The 21710-nt window shown below is 44.8% G+C and overlaps 2 protein-coding genes across 4 annotated transcripts; one reads left to right on the top strand and one right to left on the bottom strand.

The window, feature by feature from the left end:
• The first annotated feature begins 1752 nt into the window (after window positions 1–1752).
• LOC100282868 (uncharacterized) lies at window positions 1753–7536 on the top strand. The gene is made up of 11 exons (NM_001155774.1): window positions 1753–1965; window positions 2720–2804; window positions 3096–3395; window positions 3732–3890; window positions 4340–4480; window positions 4597–4653; window positions 5306–5444; window positions 5532–5636; window positions 5752–5972; window positions 6948–6989; window positions 7132–7536. Exons 1-11 carry the CDS (start codon window positions 1820–1822, stop codon window positions 7309–7311), a joined length of 1575 nt encoding a protein of 524 aa, NP_001149246.1. The 5' UTR covers window positions 1753–1819; the 3' UTR covers window positions 7312–7536.
• A 664-nt stretch (window positions 7537–8200) lies between these two features.
• Window positions 8201–21434, bottom strand: LOC100279190 (uncharacterized). 3 transcript variants are annotated; one of them, XR_563442.3, is made up of 12 exons: window positions 20953–21434; window positions 19308–19471; window positions 19081–19204; window positions 18658–18784; window positions 15011–15072; window positions 13743–14857; window positions 13221–13610; window positions 9217–13103; window positions 9045–9131; window positions 8827–8946; window positions 8615–8713; window positions 8201–8512 (listed from the first exon to the last, which is right to left on the bottom strand). XR_563442.3 is itself a non-coding variant. In XM_008674158.4 (12 exons), exons 1-11 carry the CDS (start codon window positions 21102–21104, stop codon window positions 8666–8668), a joined length of 6276 nt encoding a protein of 2091 aa, XP_008672380.1. In that variant the 5' UTR covers window positions 21105–21434; the 3' UTR covers window positions 8201–8535; window positions 8638–8665. The 3 variants fall into 3 exon arrangements, 2 of the variants coding, with proteins under 2 accessions (XP_008672380.1, NP_001347866.1); XM_008674158.4 differs by having other exon boundaries at window positions 8201–8535; window positions 8638–8713; NM_001360937.1 differs by having other exon boundaries at window positions 8237–8713; window positions 20953–21307.
• Between the last annotated feature and the right edge of the window lie 276 nt (window positions 21435–21710).

Genomic DNA, 21710 nt, shown 5'->3' with positions numbered 1-21710 from the left:
GCCGTTGGCTGAGGCCAGGGCGGAGTTCGAGTCCTGGGGTCGGGCGAAGCGGAGTTCGTCGTCTTCTGGGGCTGAGCCCAAGTCCGAGCCCTGGGTCGGGCGGAGCGGAATTCGTCGTCTTCTGGGGCTGAGCCCAAGTCCGAGCCCTGGGTCGGGCGGAACGGAGTTCGCCGTCTTCCGGGGCTTAGCCCGAGTCCGAGCCCTGGGTCGGGCGGAGCAGAGTTCGCCGTCTTCCGGGGCCTAGCCCGAGTCCGAGCCCTGGGTCGGGCGGAGCGGAGTTCGCCGTCTTTCGGGGCCTAGCCCGAGTCCGAGCCCTGGGTCGGGCGAAACGGAGTTCGACGGCTTCCGGGGCTTAGCCCGAGTCCGAGCCCTGGGTCGGGCGGAGCAGAGTTCGCCGTCTTCCGGGGCTAGCCCGAGTCCGAGCCCTGGGTCGGGCGGAGCGGAGTTCGCCGTCTTCCGGGGCCTAGCCCGAGTCCGAGCCCTAGGTCGGGCGGAGCGGAGTTCGCCGTCTTCCGGGGCTTAGCCCGAGTCCGAGCCCTGGGTCGGGCGAAGCGGAGCTTCCTATGGTGCATGCGGCCGGGCCTGACTGTCTGTCAGCCTCACTCTGTCAAGTGGCACCGCAGTCGGAGCGGCGCAGGCGGCGCTCTCTTTCTGTCAGACCGGTCAGTGGAGCGGCGAAGTGACGGCGGTCACTTCGGCTCTGTCGGCTGAGGGGCGCTCGTCAGGATAAAGGTGTCAGACCACCTTTGCATTAAATGCTCCTGCGATTTGGTCGGTCGGCGCAGCGATTTGGTCAGGGTTGCTTCTTGGCGAAGACAGGGCCTCGGGCGAGCCGGAAATATGTTCGCCGCTGGAGGGGGGCCTCGGGCGAGGCGGAGATCCTCCGGGGTCGGCTGTCCTTGTCCGAGGCTAGGCTCGGGCGAGGCGTGATCGAGTCCCTCGAATGGACTGATCCCTGACTTAATCGCACCCATCAGGCCTTTTGCAGCTTTATGCTGATGGGGGTTACCAGCTGAGAATTAGGAGCCTTGAGGGTACCCCTAATTATGGTCCCCGACAATCCCCGTCCCGTTTACGTGTCGGGAGAGAATTTTTTTCCGTTTACATCCCGTGGGGAAGAAATTTTCCCATTCTCGTCCCCTAATAGAGGAATTCCCCGCGGAGAATTGGGGTCGGGTCCCATTGCCATGGTGGCGTCGTGGGGAAGCGGAAGGAGAGAGAAGAGGGGAGGCGAAGGGCCTGTTTGGTTCAGCTTTTTCTGACCAGCTTTTCTGAGAATCTAGCTGTGGAGAGAATCTGGCTGTGTAGAGAATCTGAGTATCATTAGGATTACGTGCAAAGTAAGATAAAGATGTCCATATGACTCAGGATCTACAAAATGACGGATTCCTACTATTGCAACGACTCAACCGATTATCTGTTTATATTGATTTTGAATGGTTTTTATCCATACGAATTTTATAAAAGCTGACTGAAAAGCTGAGCGTTTGACAGTCCGCAACAGGGGCGAAGTCCAGCCACTCTCACATTACACGTGGCAGCCTTGCATCACACGGGTATATTTTAAAATCCACGCCACGCCGTCCTCCGCAGCATCAGCGCATCGCAGCCGTCCAGCGCGATTGGAGCGTCCAGATGCCCGGGGGAACGTGTCACCGTGTCACGCCCGCTTGCCCGCCGCCCGGTCGCCGTCCATACTCCCATAGCATCGAACCGGCTCGAACCCATGAGCCCCCACACCCAACCCAACCCAACCGCGCTTTTTGTCACCTGGAAAGGGAAGGCAAGTCGAGATTCGAGAAGGCAAATCGAATTCGCCATGGGCATGGCTGCTCCGCGCGCGCCGCTGCCTCTCCCCCAACTGCTGCTCCTCCTCGTTGCCGCGCTCCTCGCCGCCGCTCCCCTCCCTAGGGCGGCCAGGGCGGACGAGTTCGACGTCCGCCGCCACCTCTCCACCGTCACCAGGTGTGCCGCTGGTGACCCTGTGCCCGCTGATCTGAACTTGTTCTCTGCCGTGGGTTCCTAGCGTGCTGCGTTAGTGTGATTCGGGTGTTACATATCCCCATCGCGTTATTGGTGCGACTGGGACTAAGGCATAGGGATTTTGGAGGGGTTTTGAGGCTTGCGGGGACTGGGGAGGACCATTGAACTGACACCTTTACGGTTTGCTGGCCCGAGTTTTCCCCAGCTTTGCTTCGGGCTGACGGTACTACTCGCTCTCCCTATATCTTGATTGAGCTAAATTTTTTATGGATGGGATCATGGGACATGGTTATCTGTCTAATTGTAAATAGAAACATTTCAGTTGTAGCATGTAGTAAGATAATGGATGTCATAACCTTTATGGTTTGCCGGCCCGAGTTTTCCGCAGCTTTGCTTCGGGCTGACTGTACTACTCGCTCTCCCTACATCTTGATTGAGCTAATTTTTTTATGGATGGGACATGGTTATCTGTCTAATTGTAAATAGAAACATTTCAGTTGTAGCATGTTGTAAGATAATGGATGCCATAACCTGTACACCTGAAGCACTACAATAGTTTAAAATGTAGTACTCGTGATCTTATGGTTATTTGTAGGAACAGTGTGTGTTTTACATCTATAGATCATTATCCGCAAATGCGTGATCTGAATGATACTAAACTTAAATCCAAGAATTCATCTATGCATTCACCATTTCTTCCCTGAACGAAATGATCTAATCACCTCGAGATGTACAGGTATGATGTGGCCAGGGAGTCCAGTAGTGTCATCTCCATGCCGTCAATCCCAGACGGGTGCCGTGTCATTCACCTCAATTTAGTGGTAAGTATGCTTCCGTACATTGTGCTGTTTTTTTTTGCTACCCAGTTATAGTGCATTCATATTTGTTCACGATTTCATGTTGGTTCAGTTTGTTTTGAGGGAAATAGTGTAACCATTTTTTCCTCATAATATGGCTATATGACGCCAAGCTATTTTTTATTTTAGAAAATCCTAATGTGTAATGGACAAACTATTTGTATTTTGAGATAATTACGAATAAAATGATATAGCTCTAAAAAAGGATTGCATGTTTAGGTGGTAACCTGATATTATCCGTTTTTCTTTTACTAGGCAAGACATGGGACTCGCGCTCCTACCAAGAAGCGCATCAAGGAGCTGGATAGATTGGCAGTTCGACTGGAAGCCCTTCTGAAAGAGGCAAATCAGGTCCTTGATAGTGATTCTCTGAAGAAAATTCCATCCTGGATTAAAGGCTGGGAATCACGCTGGAAGGGTAGGACTAAAGGTGGTGAGCTGATTAGTGAAGGGGAAGAGGAGCTTTACAATTTAGCTACCAGAATGAGGGAGAGGTTTCAAGATCTATTTGATGACGAATATCACCCTGATGTATATTCAATAAGAGCAACCCAGGTCAGCTTTGATATGGTTTCTTTAATTTATTTGTGTATATTCTCGCATCTAATATGATCCCTCTTCATTCTCACAAGAACGGTAAATGACACTAGCATGTCACATTTGGATTGACATACTGCCATTCTTTCCACTGTTGTTTTTTACTTAAGGGGCCTATTGTGGAAATATTAATAATATACACACAGTTAAAAATCTGATTACTCGGGAGTCGGGAGAATAGGTGAACCCACAAAATTGTTCCAAAATGATGCAGATACACAACTACGGTCATCAAATGTTGCTGATTTTTACTCTTGCAGGCTTGCAGCAGATTAACTATGTTCCAAAATACAGGTTCCTCGAGCATCAGCTAGTGCAGTGGCATTTGGGTTGGGACTACTTTCTGGGAAAGGAAAGCTTGGACAAGGGAAGAACCGAGCCTTTTCTGTTCTGAGTGAGAGTCGTGCAAGTGATATTTGTCTGAGATTCTTTGACAGCTGTGAGACATACAAGGTAATATTTATGGTAGCACTAACATTTTTTAAGAAGAATAAGAAAGATAATGTTGGCAGATGTGCTAATGTGACTTGATTTTTTTTTATTGTTTCTTAATTTTTTTATATTTGAAGTATCCTACTCTGATCAAGCCTTGTAGAATATCGGTAACTGAAGATAAATTTGTAGAAGTAATGTCAAATGATGCTACCATGTTGTGCTATTTAGTAGTTACTAAACAAATTCATTCCTGATATCTGCACTACTTACTTTATCTGTTTCATACAATGCATCCACTCTTCTGTTTAACCTTTACAGTTTATTAGGTTGTCCTCACCATGTTTTCTCCCTGCACTCATGTCCATTTGTTTCTTCTTTTTCGTGACATGCAAGTTAGGTCTATAGGTATAGTAAGCTATATAGTGTTGTAGTTGAATAAATAACATTAACTTTGGGACCTTTTCCAGGCATACAGGAAAAGGAAGGAGCCTGATGTAGAGAAGCAAAAGGAACCAATTCTAGAGCATGTCACAGCTGCACTTGTCAATCGTTATCACCTAAAATTTACAACTCGCGATGTTTCTTCCCTCTGGTTTCTTTGTAAGCAGGTAAAGAATGAAACATGGACAAGGGAGCTGATGATTTCTGCCATATGTTTCAGAAGATACCTACCTGCTAGGCTCTAGAGTTGGATGTAAATAACTTTTGAATGTTTTAAATGCAGGAAGCATCTTTGTTGAATACAACAAATCAAGCTTGTGGGCTTTTTAATGAAGCTGAGGTAGGTTACCTCTGGACATCTATTGTGCCATGCTTCATGGTTGAAATTTATTGTTTATCTATCTGTAGTGACAACTTTTTCCTTTTTTTTGTTTGGTGGACAGAAATGCTGCTTAGATATTATGCCTTGATTTTCAATTTTGTAAAGTTCACTGCATTTTCAAATAATGTATCATCTTCATGAGTGGTGTTGGTTAGCTTTGGAAAATAAAGATGTTCTTTACATGTTTTTAGTAGTTGTATATTAGTGATTTATTTGGTTCGTTCAAAGTACTTAGTCAAGCATTTTATGCTGCTCAAGCTATCTGTGCAATTAAACCTCCCCATTTGGTAGAAAGTGAAAATATTCTCATTCGGTCGTTCCTCGACTGGAATTCATTGTTCCACTAATTGTTTGGTTGGTTGAGAGAACTCTCTATTGGATCCAATCCGTGCGCTGATCGTGAGCTCGACAATGCTACATAAAAATGTGACTTAAGTCTTAACAGAACATATGGCAAGTTCTTGACAGGCACCATAGGTTAAGCGCTTTTTCTTGAGCAATCTGTTATTGTGCTTTCTGACTCATGTTGACATACTTTCAAGTAACTCACTTTCTTAATGCTTTTGACTTTGCTTTTTTTTTAAAAAGAATGTAAAAATGTTCTGTTCAGGTTCGTTTTCTGGAGTGGACAGATGATTTGGAGGGTTTTGTTCTAAAAGGCTATGGTGAGTCAATTAACTACAGGATGGGACTGCCATTGCTCAAGGATGTTGTCCAGTCAATGGAAGAAGCAATCATAGCTAGAGAAGGTAGCTGCATTCCATGATTTCAGCAATCTAATTCTGATCTTTAGTATGTGCTTCTTGGTAAGATCTACATAATCGTTGACATTGTAGAAAACCGTGCTGATGGTACGTTTGAAAAGGCAAGGCTCCGATTTGCACATGCAGAAACTGTTGTTCCTTTTAGCTGCCTTCTTGGTCTTTTTCTTGAAGGTCCAGGTATGTTTCCACATCTTCGCTTAGTCCTGTTCATGAAATTCTTCCTCTGAATTATATATTGACGATTGATGCCTCATTTGACACATCTCACATGTATGAACTTTTGACTGTCTAGAAATTGAGAAGATACAGAGAGAGGAAGCATTGGACCTACCCCCTTTGCCGCCACAGGGAAGAAACTGGAAGGGCAGTGTTGTTGCGCCTTTTGCTGGTAACAATATGCTGGTTTTATATCAATGTCCAAGCAAAATTTCGGATGGCAGCACAATCTCTGGAGGCCGAAACAACTCTTACTTAGTTCAAGTTCTACACAACGAAGTCCCAGTTTCAATGCCTGTAAGCCTTATAGCTTCCTTCTATTTGTGTTTTCTTCATCTACTTGTTCTACCCTGCCACCAGGATATAACTAAATTTGCTAAACTCTCTCTTACTCCCCTAAATATTGGGACTAATAGGGGGCCCATGAAGTCAAATATTTTGATAGTTTCAACCTAAAAGATGTTAGCACTTAGCACGATGGATAAAGATTTATGTGCTGCAGATATTTCTTGTTTGGAGAAATTATCGGTGGCACTCTGGCTTTAGCTCTTGGACATTAGAAATGGTACTATTTATCAGGAACACACTTAGAAACGTTGCTCATTATCTGGGGCACACCGCGGCGATTAAAATTTCCATTTCCGGCAATATACTTTGTCTGCAAGATTTTTCCTAAAATGGATTTTTTTATTGCTTTGGTGTGCTGCTGATAATAACCAACGTTTCTCAGTGTTGTTCCTAATAAATAGTACTCCCTCCGTTCTTTTTTATTTATCACGTTTTAGTTCAAAAATGAACTAGGAGGCGACAAATATTCGAGAACGGAGGTAGTACTATTTTCAGTGTCGAAGAGCTAAAGTCACTCGCTGTCGGTGTGCCATAGATCATTTCCTCTCCTTGTTCATATCGTCTGTCTATGCAATTTGAACTCTGTCTAGGTAAAGGTACACCTACTTAAATAAATATTTTTGGGTTTCAAATACTTGGGCAGAGCAATGGGAAAAAAAACAATGTCAAATAAGTCTTGGAAACCAGCTAATGGGTCTGCTTCCTGTGTTTCATTTGTAGAAGTAGATGGCTTGGCCTAACCAACTTGCTTGGTAATAAGAGTCAGTTTTGTTGTTTGTAGAAGTAAACGTTTTGCATATATCAAGCTTAGTGCATTGTAAGATACAGAGTTAGGTCCTGTGTAAGCTTGCGTTTAATTAATAACGTTAAATGCCCCACCACCACCGTAATGGATCGTTGCTAAGTTGGACCTTATGTATGCAGGGGTGCGGCAACAAAGATTTCTGTCCGTTCGAGGAGTTCAAGGTAAACCCAACATGGCCTCTTCATTTGTTTTTTGTTTTTCCCCCTTTGAAGACAGCCGCTCATGTCGCTCTGGAAGTTTTTCACTGCCAGTCAGTCATTCCAAAGAAATGGGTTCTTATCAACCTTGTCTGTGTGCCTACAGGAGAAAATTGTGAAACCGCACCTGAAGCACGACTACAACATGATATGCAAGGTCAAATCCCCAGCGGCAAGCGAGGAGCCTGCCTCGTTCGCCTCCAGGGTGTCCAGTTTCTTCCTAGGACTCCTCTCGCAGAAAGGGTACCGCGGTGTGGGCGCCGAGGGCGTCAAGACCGAGCTGTAGGCGTCAAGACCTAGCTTAGCACGGTGCCGTCTCCTCTCACCGTCTGCGAGCACGATCAGGAACCAGACTAACCCATGCACTAACCCGCAGTGTTTTTGTACGGGGCGAGTCGAATGTGTAGGACACCACCACAGGAGGCGCCAGTTCGGTTGTCTCCAGGGCCAGACGCCTCTGATACTGTAGTAGCAATAACATAAATAATAAATGTGTTTCGATTCGGACTCCCTTTCGCGCAGAAAGAAACAAATGCATGAATGAATGAATGAAATAGTACGTGATAAGCATCTTCTGGGGAAAAAAGAAATAAGATAACGAATTAGAGACTGAAAAGGAAAACACGAACTAACTCGATTCATGAAAGTTTCAGGCACCGAATTGGATTGGATCCTTGTCGCCTAGAGAGGCACACTGAACGTTCTGATAGTTGACGTGTACTGTACTTGGCCACTCCGTCCATTTGCTAGCTTCTTTTCTTTGGCCTGCCGTCTGTAGAAATCTCAATGTAATGCCGTCGTCTACAGTTGCGCACACCACACGAACGGTGACTGTGACATGTGGATAATCCAAAAAAAAGTTCCCAGTGTCAGCTACGTAGCCACTCGCACAGCCGCAGCACACTCGGAGTGACGCGAGACCCAGCTCAGCTAGTCAGCTCACGGGAAGGACGCGAGGAGATGGCGGGGGAGACGGGCGCAACCGGCTTCATCTGCTCGACCCTCGTCGGCCGCCTCCGCCGCGGCGGCTACTGTTGAAACTAAATCTTGGTGTTAAGTTTAGTTATTGCCTCCAATAGTTAGTTTGTTAGTTTGACCTGCCATGGATCAACAAATTCGTCTAAGCGGGTGTATTGGTTTTCATATTTTTGCAATTCAAGGTCTGCTATGCTTGCTGTGTGGAATCGATGATGCCATTATCTCACCTTTTTTTCCAGAAAAGATGGAACAATTCTTTACTTAACTACTACTGTTTAATTTACATAGACCATGCATGCTATCCTAGGATCATGCCAACCGCAACAGCCTTTGCTGCTGTGGGAGAGAGAGGCAGGTATACAAACAATCGGTCGAAAGAATACACATACAAAAAATGAAAAGGATTATGGGCGTATACTATACACAAGACTAGCATTATATTACTAACAAAAACGATGACATGGTTGTGCATCCCCATCCTGTCCCCAATGCTCTTGATGAATCGGTACCTTTCTGCCATGGAAAGAAGCACCAAGAGGGTAGGGCAAACAAAAACGATGACATGGTTGTGCATCCCCATCCTGTCCCCAATGCTCTTGATGAATCGGTACCTTTCTGCCATGGAAAGAAGCACCAAGAGGGTAGGGCAAACGGTGGGGGATTTATGTATCACTCCAACTATCTGCGTCTTCGTCGTCACTTCCCACTGCCTGTTACATATGATGAACAAGAGAGATCGGCAAACGGCCAACATTAAAACATCAAATCAAAATGGAAGCCAACTTGTCGCGAATGAAGCTGAAGCTAAGGACAGAGAGACAACCTGTCGTATGGCATTTGCCTTTTCTATGATAGCGGCAACCTTCAAGTTTCTAGTACTGGTTCTAGCAGGGGATCTCATTGCTGTTTGCTGAGCTGGAGCAACAGGTTTCAAGCTGAAGGTCTGCTCGGAAAGCGAAACAGAAAACAAGTTATGGAGAATGCACAGATATTTGAGTTTTAGTTTTGTTTCTCAATGGAGGACACATTTTATTTGCCAACCTTGTTTCTTATCTGTTCTAGCAACATGTTTCTCTCGTTAGGCTTCGGCTTGTCAGTCGGTGGTGCAAGCTCTGAAACCTTTCTCATCTGCAAAAAATATAGATCGCATTAGGTTAAATCAGGGACCATAACTACGACACAGAAAAAACATATCACGACGAAGGCAAATTACCGAGCTTCTATCATGAGCAGCAACAGCATCAACCAGTGGATTCCTTGGGATGTTTTTTATCGAAATAGGCTTCCTGATTAAATGATTGTCGGCGATATTAGGCTCAAATTGGCTCTCTTCTTCTAAAATACCATATTTAGGATGAAGCATCTGAGGTCCAACAGTCCATCCCATCACAGGTGGCTGCTCAGCATGCGCATAGCAACTTTTTTCAAGGCCAGTGACCAACTCACTTGTATCTCCAGGCCATTCCAGTAACAGGCCTGGGTTGTTAACCTGGTTTTTGTTTTCCCCTTGAGGTGCCACTGGTTCTAAGCTGTACAACAGGCCTCCTGGTTGATCGTCCTCGGAACTCCCCACATTATGTTCCTGTAAAATTTGACTCTCTTGGACATTCCCTTTCAACAGCGTGCCTGGTGCAGAATGCTTTGCTGTGTCTGAAGGTGCCTCACTTGTACCTGACTGATGCTTAACACCATCCTCTGATGCATTTGTAATATGCTCTTTATGGTCTGAAGTCTCTGAGGACGATTCACCATGCTGAGGTTGCTGGTAGCACCTATTTCCAGAAACATGTCCTTTTGTTAGGGTGCTTTCCATGCTGCCAACAGCATCCATTGACTTATCATCCCCAGATGCAGCTCCATGTGTTTGACTGGGATGCTCGCTATTTTCTCGAGTATCTGGTTGAGGGTCCTGCAGTTCATATGTAGGTAATGGAAACAGAGGGTCTGATAAGTATAGAGCTGTTCCATGTGTCATCCCAGAATCATCCAGATGTTCCTCATCTGCCATTGTTGATGTGAACCCAGCATCCAGGTGTTCCCCAACTCCTGTTGCCGATGAAGAAATATGCCCCTGTTGCTTAATGTCCTCTGAAGTCTCTAAGGATAGCCTGTGTTCAGTCCTTGCAACATCAGTTACTGCAACCCTGGTCGATAATCTATCAAAATCCACATTTTGATCATTATGATCTATCAAAGAACTCTCACATCTATCTTCTTTGATTTCTTGACAGGATACTGGTTCTATAGATCTATCCGTTGGATCAAGCAAACCTGGCCTAATATCCATCTCTTGGCTTGATATCTGCAAAACAGGATCTATTACCCTTGCAGGTTCAGTCATACAGCCTTTTCTACTCAGAAGTCCTAGCCGAGGCTTTCCAAGCCTCCACTGGAGAGGAGGGAGAGGGGGTGGCGCTTGAGGATCTTTGTAGGAATCAGCGAGTAGAGCTTGAGGATCTTTGTAGGAATCATTTTGAAATTGTACAGTAGGTGGTGGAACAGGAGACAACTGATACGTTTCCTCACTGCTAGGCATGGCAGAAATACAAGTCGACACTGTTGTGTTAGCTAGTACTGGTATATTTGAAGAACATGGTGCGGCCTGGGAATCAAATTCAGTTGAGCAATCAGATTCTTTCGCTGATTGTGGAGCAACTCGAAAGTCTAATTCAGGGGGTGCATGAGTTTCCTGCTCTAGCTCCCCAGGAAGCAGGTTTGGTTGAGCATCTACAGATTCATCAATCTTATCTTTAACCAAACATGGGGTGACTTCGGAATCACGGTCATCCGAGACATGGTCTTCTGATTCAAGATCCACTAAAGCGGGACTGCTCAAAGGAGGGTGATCCAATTCATGTATATCCTCATCAGTTGAACATGGAGCGATTTGAGCATCACATTCATGTGGAACACAAGCTTTTGATTCCCGGTCCAGTTCGTCAGCATTGCTCAAAGGAGGATCATCCAGTTCATTGATATTCTCATCATGCAAAGGAAATGGAACGGTTTGAGAATCATGTTCACCTGAGGTGTAGCATTCTGACTTCTGTTCTGCTTGAAAAGAAGTCCTCAAAGAATGATGGAATGATTGGAGGATCATATTCATTCTGACTTCTAGATTGTCCTTAGTCTCATCAACTGAAGGTGATGGAATGATTGGAGGATCACATTCAAATCCACCAAAGGCACAAACTTCTGGCCCCTGGACTAAAACAGGTTTGCCCAAAGTAAGGGTTTCATTCTTCTCACTAGTTGAAATGTGTGGGACATCTTGGTTGTCATATTCATCCAAGGCACAGGCATGGGCCTCTGGTTCCACCGGTACAGCCTCATCTAATCCATCTACTTTTTCATTAATAGAAGAATGTGGAACAAGGTCAGCACGGATTTCCAGCTCTTGTTTCACTTCAACAACGTTGTTGCTTAAAGAAAAGCAGCATTCTTCACTAGTCTTCTCCTTATGCAGCAAAGGGGAACTATCACGAGAATCAACTTCAGGCAAGCCATGCAGTTCCTGCCGTAAATCCACTGGAACGGAGAGCATATTTAATTCAGGACTTCTGTTATCATTGGAAAACTCGAGAAAATTTAAATGGAAATCTACTCCTGGTGTCTCGTCCTTGCCCACGCGATCTTCTTTACCAGAAACAACCATTGATGTAGTGCCTTGTCTTTCCACAGCACATGAATATTCGACACACTCAGAACAGAACTTAGAATGAATACAGGCTTCCTGATCTAACTTCACTGGCAAGGCAGAGTTATAACATGGAAAATCTGACTCTCTGATCAGAAAAGCATTTGGAATTTTGTTAGAATCTGAGGCTGGTTCACTGTGAGAACAGTTAGTGACAGATGAAAAATCTATCTCATGATATTCTTGGCAGAAGGATCTGAAATCATCTTCAGTCATAATTTCTGATGGTAATGGCGCATCATCAGGTGGAGTTGCAGGTTCCCAAAGGGCATCAGCAGTTACTCCCATATTGTCATGTTGTATTACAAGCTCTGAAAGGAAATCCTCTTCTTCAGGGAAACATGGTTGGCTACTCATACTGGAAGATGAATAAATTTGAGTGTGGCTCATCAAGTAGGCAGGATCCAGGAACGGGTTTGTACTACTAGAATCTTGAGCGTGCATCCCCCACGCCAAATCTTGACCAGCATTCACTGGTTGTTTCTCAACTGCATTACTTTTCAAGGTTACTGCACCATCCTTGTTCAAATCGCAGAGAGATCGATCTTCAGCATTATGACTGCCCTCTTTTAGTAATTCCTCTTGATAATCAGATTTTACTAGAAATTGTGTATCACCATCCCTGTCACTACATTTTTCACTTGTAGTCTCTACAATAAGAGGACTATTGTCTGTCTGCAACATACTCTTCTTAGAGATATCTTCTCTTGATTCATCTACTGCCCCAAAATTTCTGTGAATAGCTTCCGTTGTTTCCAAAACTTCCCTGGAAGGAGACTGTAGTTGTAAATCCAGCCTAGTGGCTTCTTCAGTCAAACTTGTAGCCAGAACCTCTACCTTTTCAGGATGTATGTTAGCATCAATGAACTCTTTGGGAGGTACCACATCAACTGCAAATACGCTAGTAGTTGATTCTTTTGCAACCACAAATTCACCAACCTCTGCAATTTCTTCTGTTTCAGTCAATTCATGTTTTTCTACCAAGGAACTACTGGTGTTAGGTAGAAAGGAAGTACCAGGGGCTAGAGGGACACCAATCTCTAGTGCTTCAGTATCATCACTGAATGCATAGGACGTGGATGCAAGTGTCTCTCCTACATGAGATTCTGTCTCCAGTTGAGAAGCTAATACACCTGAAACGACTCCCGGAAGCTTTTCAGCATCAGTGAAATCCCTGGCCACGGCACATCCTTGCATAGAATCATCCTTGCATGTGTTGAGGCTAGTTGGACAAGTCCTTTGTTCAAGAACAACAAATTGATGATCCTCTGCAACATGCTTATCGTCATCGAAAGTAGTTGATAGGCCATCATCTAGTAAAGAGTGTGTGTCTTCAGCAATCTTGTCATCATATGATTCATACAGTACACTATTGTGGATGCTTGAATATTTCGGTGCAACTCCTGTATAAACAGAACACCCGTCCAAATAAAACACCCAAAATGCAATATCAAGTTAGGCAAGTGACTAGCATTTTTTGAAGCATTAAGGAAAAATACGAAGACTAATTATCAACATACCATCTTGACGCTCGTCGATGCCATCAGGATCCAAACCTGTTGGTGCAGTATCTGCAACAGTTTCTTTAGGAATTGTAACAGTGTCGGCTTCTACATCATTCATCGACACATGATCCTTATTTGGCAATGATGCTTTGCTAGGTGAACTTCCTGATTCTAGAGATCTGCCTTCTTCCGATTCTGTCTTCAACTCCTGTATTTCCTCTTGGTTCAATTTGGTAGGGTGGAGAGACAAATCATCAGCATTCCCTGAACTGATTTTATCTTCGTCTTCTGAAACATCATTAGGTTTGCTCAGTATCATAGAAATATCATCTAGTACAACATCCTGGACATGCTCCACTGGATGATGTACTTTCTCGGTGTAATTGTTGCAGCCAATAGCCATATCTAACCAGACAAGACAATAACTATGTTAGTAAACGAAAAAAATAGAGGTAAAGCCAAAACAAGAAAGTTATATTTACTGTACAAATGAGAATGTATTTTATCAAAATATTTGCTACTTCAAGTAAGAATTACCATCCCAGTTGCTAGACGTATTCGGTGACTGTTCATCAGAATTATGGATAGCACCAGCATGATCATCACTCAGAGAGTGAATCGCTTCCTCGTGTTGTAGACAACTAACGAGACAATCATTGTTTTGTACGTCACCATTTTCAGAAACTACACTAGAAGATGAGCTCACGTCAATTAGATCCACATCGTTAGAAGACTCTTCGTCTGTGGACCAGTCAACACCATTCATTTGTCTGCCAGATTGTGAACCAGAGTTTGGACCATTGGTGGCTGACACTGTGGGAGCAGAATCACTTGACAGTGGCAAGTCCACACAGGTTGGTTCTTCACCACTGCTTGCATTATCCAATCCCAATGACGAGTCTATTGCAGGACCTACTTCTGGAGGTTCGGCATACAATACTTTGTCACCTTCCTTGTTGTGACGGTTCAATTCAACCAGTTCAACACTGGCACTGGGATCACATTCAGTTTTCATTTGAAGACCTTCTTTGTTTTCCATGTCCGTGTCATTAGAAGCACCAATGAAGTTGTCTTGATCACTCACGATGTCATCAGGCCTGCGGCCATCAACATCTTTCTGATCAGCAGGAACCTCAGCCAATCGGGGTTTCTCTTCACATGTCAAATGTGATCTGTTATTACTTTCTCCAATATCCAAGTATGGACAATCCGGCAGCTTTTCTGAGCTATGGACCATGCCATTTTGTTGAAAAGGTTCATGTTGTTTCCCCAGATTCCGTTTATCACCTAGCTCCAAATAAGCCGATCCATCAATGGGTTCAGATTTAGTATCCACAGCATCAGATTCGTTTACTGGAACAACTTTTGTCAGATCCAATTTACCAGAAGATTGAACAAGGGCGCCAAAACTGTCCATTTCTCCAAAAGGAGGTGCAGTTTCACTTGAGTCAGGCGATCCAAATTTCACATAGTAATGCCTCACCGAATATCTGGAGATGATTTTTTTCTGCGATAAAATCACTTCTTGCAGATGCTCCCTCAAGATTCTGCTAGTGGTTTTATGATCAGGACTCCGTGGTTGCCTGGATTTCAACTTTGTTGTCCTAGGTGGAACTTTTCTAGAAGTTCGATCCTTGGGGGTAATTTGAGACCTGCAGGTTTTGCACAAAAGTAATGTATCTGATGCTAAAAGTAATGTATATGGAAAAGTCTAAAATCATATCAGCTAAAACTTCTGGAAATTGGTTGTTTTGGATGAATCTGGTGCTCATTAGTCATGCCCAAGAAAATGGCGCCAAACTTACTCTGAGTTTGCAGTGAGTAATGATTCAAGAGTTGCCCCTTTCCTCCAACGCATGGCCTTCTTCTGAATAAACAAAGAGAGGTAAATAAGTTTTTGATTTAAGAACATTGTTCTCTCTGGAAAATATGGGCCTCAAAGAACAGGTTGCATAATGACATACTAACAGAACAAGCACTATCAACATCCTAATTTAAAAGACCACAAGGCAAGATGAGATGACAGCTTCTTAGCTATTACCAATAAATCTCAAAATTTATCAACACCCTAATTTAACGTCTAATCTAACATGCAATTTAATTAGCTTGACTCTTATCCCCAACGTCCACATTGATCCTCGTTTGGCAAGATTAATTAATTTAAAAGAAAATCCGCCAAGTCAACATAGTCACCATAATATGCATTACTATATTAAAAACAGAGTTAAATGCACTAGAGGTCCATTAAGGGGGGTTTTTGAATGCACTAGAGCTAATAGTTAGATGTTAAAATTAGCTGAAAACATCCAAACGGACTAGCTAGTACTTCAGCTATTAGCTATTTTTAGCAAATTAGCTAATAGTTAGCTAATTTCACTAGCAATTTTTTAGCCAACTAACTATTTGCTCTAGTGCATTCAAACACCCCCTAAATTATGGGGGTCAGTTATGTCCATCAACTCTAAAAGTTAACTTGTAGGTCCATAAACTTTTTAAGTGGTTCATCGCAAGTCTGTACCCCTTTGTTTGGCCCTTAGATTGAACTTTCGGGTCCATACACGTTTTAAGTGGTTTACCACAGGTCTATACTCGTTTGGCCCTTAGATCTATGTGGAGTCAGCAAACAGCATGCATGAAATTTGCCGAGCTCATGCTTATCCCCCAACCACGCTGCCACCATTTCCACTACCTCAAGCCCATCTGTGCCTCAGCGGTCAGCGCTACCTCTGCTCCAATGCTCACCACCACCATTACACCTCACCGAGCTCCTACTACTATCGTTGTTCCTAGCCTTGTGCCTAACCTCTAGATTTTTTTTCTCGAACACATGCGAGGATTGCACATCTTTTATATATTAGAGAGAAAGAAACAGGACAAGTCCCAAGTACACAAAGAACCCTGCTACAGGGCTAAAGCATCCTGATATAAGCCTATTACAGATGAAATATGAAACTCGACCTAACCCTCCTAAGATCATCCTCAACCCCTTGCAGGTGACGAGCCCTTGCCAAAACCCAGCAGCTAAGCTCTTGAAGAAAGCTTTGCTGCAGCTTCCCAAGGGCCAGTTGATCCCCATCAAATCCACATCTGTTGCGCTGAAGCCATCAAACACCCAGGATGATGGCACTGTTTACAACCTCTACTAAGTCCACCCCTGCCTCCTCTACCCTTTGCACTCGTTGGACATACAAAAACCATGTCAGAGCTCCTAGCCCGTCATACTGCAACTGTCATGATCAAGCTTTGAGCTCACATGCACCGCCATTCCCATCAGTGTAGGCCCTGCTTCAACGAGTGCACGGCTGATTCCGCCAGGGTACCCTCATTCCTGTGCACACGCATTTAGGGCAAGTCTGTGTTGGACCCACCAATTTCATTGTCATCTTCTACCTTCTACCTGTCATCAATCGTCAAACAGGCATGCTTGTGGCCGACCCGTTGCGGCCTCCACCGGACGGGCATACTTGTGGCCAACCAGTTGCTAGCCTCCATGGGACAGATTAAAATCACCCTCGGGTGTGTAGGTGAATCGTGAAGCTCATGGTCCCATCCATTGTAGCCAACAAGTGCTTCCTTAGCTGAATCGGGCCCTTCCACCATACATGTGCCTATGTTGATTTGGGAAAGAAAGAAGGAGATGACTCACGGGATGTGTGCGCTGCCACGTCTCCGTAGTGCACCCCTCCAACCATATGCCTCGTGTCACAAGGACTTATCATGTCCCACTGTCCCCTGCACTCGTGCCGCTTACCGGCACTTAGTCTCACCACCTTGTGCGCTTAGGGAGCGGAACAAGAAACAAGAAGGGAGGATCTAATTGCAAATTTTATGTCATGTGAGTTGTTGGCTCCACAAGCCACGTCAAATCTAATTGTCAAACGAAGGGGTGTCGACCTGTGGTGAACCATTGTCAAACGAAGGGGTGTCGTCCGGCAGCGAACCACTTAAAAAGTTTATGGACCTAGAAATTGAATCTAAGGGCCAAACGAAGGGGTATGTGCCAACAATGGGCAGACCAGTGTCGAAGGCTCCCACATGAGTAGGGTCTAAGAAAGGGATCGAGGCAAGCCTCCCCTACAAATATGGAGAGGTTTGGCCATGCAATCTAAGGTCGTAAATGGGGCCTCCACTCTCTTTTGGAGCGATCGTTGGATTGGAGAGCAGCGAGTAGCTGATATTGCCCCTCGCCTTATGGAGACAATTCCTAGCAGAATGATTAACAGGAGGACAGTACAGGAGGTGGTCGGAGATAAGCTATGGATTAATGATATTTGGGGGGACTGTCAGTTGATGCTCTTGCAGACTTCCTTCGGCTTTGGAATATTGTTGCACAAGTTGAGCTTCAGCTGAACAAAGAAGACAAGCATATCTTTCGGTTGTCTGCTAATGGAAAATACTCGGCTAAAGCTGCCTATGAGGGGCTTTTCCTTGGATCTGTGCAATTTGAACCTGATGAGAGGATTTGGAAAACTTGGGCACCGCCAAAATGTCGTTTCTTCATGTGGTTGGCTGCCCTTAAGAAGTGTTGGACGGTTGATAGACTTGAAAAGTGTGGACTTGACCACCCAGAAAGATGTCCTTTTTGTGACCAAGGGGAGTCAATTGATCATCTCCTTGTGGCTTGTGTCTTCTCTAGACAATATTGGTTCCTCATGCTTAGACAATTTAAGCTCCAAGGTCGGGCACCACAACCAAACAATCAAAGTTTCATGGATTGATGGAAAGATGTCAATGAAACTGTTGCTGGTCCTATTAGAGAAGGTCTCAATTCCATGATTATTTTGGAAGCATGGGTGTTGTGGAATCATACAAATAGATGTGTTTTTGACGGCCTGTCTCCTAGTATAAATGCAGTTTTAGCTCATGTTGGAGAGGAGCGTCAGGTGTGGGAATGTTCTGGAGCCAAGGGGCTGAACTTTTTTGCAACAGCCCCTGCCATACCCTGAGGTAGTTTATAGTATTAGTTTGATAGATGGATCATTTTATGTACATTAGATTTTGGCCGCCGTAAAGTGGTTCTCTGTATCTCGATCTATGTAAGGCCTGTATTTTCTTCTTATTATTAATATAATGATACGCACCTGCGTGTTCGAGAAAAAAAATATGGAGAGGTTGCTTTGAACCCGCGACTTGGTGACTCAGAAAGACAACTCTCACCACTGGACTAGGCCCAAACCACTTAAAAAGTTTATGTACCTAGAAATCAACTTCTAGAATTGGTGGACCTAACATAAGTTAATGGACCTATGGTGCATTTAACTCTTAGAAAGAACTATTTAAATTTTGAACTGCTGAAATAGAAGAGTAGCAACCAGCTTCACAGTTTCTTTTTGTGAACAAAATAATCGAGAAGGTAAAGTCGCCAAGGATCCAGGACAAAGTGGAAAACGATAATTTGCGAGTTATCTTAGAAAAATATTGGTAAGAATTGACCTTTTTACTTAATACTTACCTTAATTCTACGAGGTTTATTTTCAATTAAAACATCCGCTTCTATCATGTTGGAGGCATGTTCTGTCTTGAAGAAAGAAGGGTCTGAATATCGTTTTAAGGAGGCTCCAGCACCAGCAACATCAAACCTGAAGAATAATCCTAGTGTGTCATTGCAGAAAATGTTCAAAAAAAAACTCGGTTGCGTAAATGTTCAAAAAACTCGGCCGATAGGGGATAAGACCGCCCCCGCGGTATTATAGGTATTATTATTAAGAAGAAGCTCAATCGGAGCCCCGGCCAAAGAAGGTCCTGAAATTCGTTCCCACTGGGATTCGAACTTTCGAACTGAGGACCTGAGGAGTGCTACTCAGGCCACCTAACCAACTCAGCTAGATGCCCTTTCGCACATAGTAGATGTTCACAAAAGACAACAGCTCCATACTTATCCAATGTGAACAATTGTGGCGGACCACGACATTCTTCATATGAATCCATAATGAAACGAGGCATATCTCCTTGTGTGATCACATTCTGTTTAAGTTGAACATTAGAATGCCACTCAGCTCCTACAAGAAATGTGGAGAGATTTTTATAAAAAAAACACGCCAAAAGAAATTTGCAAGGAGGTATGCAGAGCTTTTTTTTTGGGGGGGGGGGGGGGGCGCAAACCATCATCATGTGGATAATTTGAGTGCTCCGTCTGAGATATAATAGCCTTTTCAACTGCTGGAAATTCTGCCTCCAACTGCTGCAACCGGAGCATTAAACCATGTCCTCTAGAAGCAGTAGCCATAGCCTCTTCGTGAAGGTCATGAAAAATTTCAGCTGCAAACCTGATGCACATGTACAATTCAGTATGAATGAGAAGCCAACTGTAAAACTGCATGTGCACTATTATGAGACATGGGTGAGAAAGTACCAGAGATTAACAACTAAACTCCTATATTTTAAACAAGTTTGACTACTTGGCTTGAAACTTTATCATGTACTTCTCTGAAGATGAAAACTTATCTAACGAGAATAGTTCGACTTTCATGCACACTAGTACTAACTAAAAACATGATAACATACAAAATTATGTTAAAAAATACTGTGATTTTGTAACAACATCAACTTGACTAGTTGAGCAGATGGGAACAGTAGTGATGCAAAGATATCTGACAGACAAAAAACTAGTAATATTCATCAGTAAAATTACATCATGCCAATAGTTTGAATGACATGACATATTGACATATCTAGTTAATTAAAAAAAGGAAAGTGCCAGGCCACCATTATAGTCCCTTTCAAATAAAAACACACACACGGAGTAAGCAGTAAAGTTTGGTTGAAACCAAACAAAAACAAAAGGTCGGGAAAACAGCAAATGTAGTGCAAATTTCTTCTAATGGTCATCAAATGACCCCATTTTTTAATGTGCAGAACTGCAGACCAAGAGCTCTAATGACAATGAATTCCTTCCACATATATTGCGAGCACTCTCATCGGATCAAGAAGTACTTCTTTGCAGCCATGAGATTCACAATGCAATGCCCTTAGGTATGCAAATTCTCCTTCAACATACCCGACAAGGGTCAAATACTATGATGAAGCCCTGATTATTAGCTGCAGAGATAGAAAACTGTGACCAAGCAAGGTCAAATACTTCACATTCTGCGTAGTCTTTCCACTCAACCCATGTGCGCAAGTCAGTTGATATATCATATATATACCTAATGTAACAGGTTTGACTAGCACAGCGAAATAGAAATGTGCACTCCAAAGTCTAGCCTCGTCACTCGTGTTATGAACTTATGATAAGCTGCTAGGCGAGCCGTGACCGACAAAAATTCTTGTGAAACACCTCCAATGCGTGCAACGAAGACACCGGACAACACAATTCCCCCACATTCACCCACCTCGGGAGTCAGGACCCCTGGAGTGGAATGGATGCAAATTCGGTTCGCAGCACCGGTTTGTGCGGACATTGAAATGGCACTCACTTAAAACCATTTCTAAAATTCAACAAGAGTAGTCGAACCATTGCAGCGAAATGCAACTTGAAAACAAAACGAAGGAGAGGTCCTCGCCCAACAGAGCCCCCCCTCAGATTGAGCGAATAAGGCGCCGAGGAGCTCGCCCCCAAAATTTCAATAACCAAATTACGCTGCACTGCAGTACACAAACACCTCCCGAAATAAAACGAGGGGCAACCAGCACCAATCGGCTGCGACTCACAAATAGAAACCACCGAAGTCACAGGCTACCTACACAACCTGTATAGAACTTTAATTAAAACATAAAATCGGATCGGAGAGCAGGCAGCGCCACTCACTCGGCGAGATCCCCGAGCTGGCGGAGCACGCCGACGAGGCCGGCCATGGCGACGCCCTCGAGGAGCGCCTCCGGGTCATCCTCCTCCCCCGGGGCCGCGTACACCTCCGGATCCGCCAGCCCATACTCGTTCCGTATCTGGTGCCGTATCATCCTCCCCGCCCGCCGCGCCGAGCCGCCGCTTAACGCCCTCACTAACCAGCGCCGTCCTCCCTCCCTCACCCCACGAGCACCTCAAGGCCCCGCCATTGGCGCGCGCGTGCCGCTCCGGAGAGCGTCTGGTAGACTTGGCGGGGTGCGCTTAGCGCGTGGGTTTTCAGCGTGGCGGTGGCGGAGCGAGGAAGACGAGGCCCCCCCGGACCCGGAGTGTGAGGGTAACGAGATTTTTTATACGGCGAGCAGCCGAGCACATTCTTTCTTCACATCTAGCAGTCAGTCGCAGCGCGTCACGGGCGCTGACGACCGGGGCCCGCGCGCCCTCGTGCCCCGTGAAGATATTCTTGTCCACTAGTACCGCTACCGCTCGGAGACCAGCCCGCCGGCTGACAGGTGGGCCAGAACGCTGGGCCTCCGGGCGGTGGTTTCTGGTTTGAGTGTTTTGACGGCGGGGGCCCCAGCGCTGAACCGTGCCGAGCTGGCAGGAGATGGACTAGTGGACGTGGTAGACGACTCTTCTGTGCAATCGTCGTCATCATTTCCTTGGGGTTTCAGCTCGTCTCATCTCACCCGGTATGGCAGCTAGTAGCAGACTGCATCCAG

This window comes from Zea mays, chromosome 1 (genome assembly GCF_902167145.1).
Source record: "Zea mays cultivar B73 chromosome 1, Zm-B73-REFERENCE-NAM-5.0, whole genome shotgun sequence".
NCBI classification, from domain to species: domain Eukaryota; kingdom Viridiplantae; phylum Streptophyta; class Magnoliopsida; order Poales; family Poaceae; genus Zea; species Zea mays.
The sequence above is the reverse complement of the archived record's forward strand: the minus strand, read 5'-3'. Positions and strand labels throughout refer to the sequence as shown.

What these genes read in the sequence shown, in the direction of transcription:
- LOC100282868 (NM_001155774.1), top strand. Translation starts at nt 1,820, where the DNA reads ATGGGCATGGCTGCTCCGCGCGCGCCGCTGCCTCTCCCCCAACTGCTG. An exon ending in CACCTCTCCACCGTCACCAG is followed by an intron (nt 1,966 to 2,719) that starts GTGTGCCGCTGG and finishes CGAGATGTACAG; the next exon opens with GTATGATGTGGCCAGGGAGT. An exon ending in GTCCGTTCGAGGAGTTCAAG is followed by an intron (nt 6,990 to 7,131) that starts GTAAACCCAACA and finishes GTGTGCCTACAG; the next exon opens with GAGAAAATTGTGAAACCGCA.
- LOC100279190 (XM_008674158.4), bottom strand. Translation starts at nt 21,104, where the DNA reads ATGATACGGCACCAGATACGGAACGAGTATGGGCTGGCGGATCCGGAG. An exon ending in ATAAACCTCGTAGAATTAAG is followed by an intron (nt 15,073 to 18,657) that starts GTAAGTATTAAG and finishes TTGTTTATTCAG; the next exon opens with AAGAAGGCCATGCGTTGGAG. An exon ending in TAGAACAGATAAGAAACAAG is followed by an intron (nt 8,947 to 9,044) that starts GTTGGCAAATAA and finishes CTTTCCGAGCAG; the next exon opens with ACCTTCAGCTTGAAACCTGT.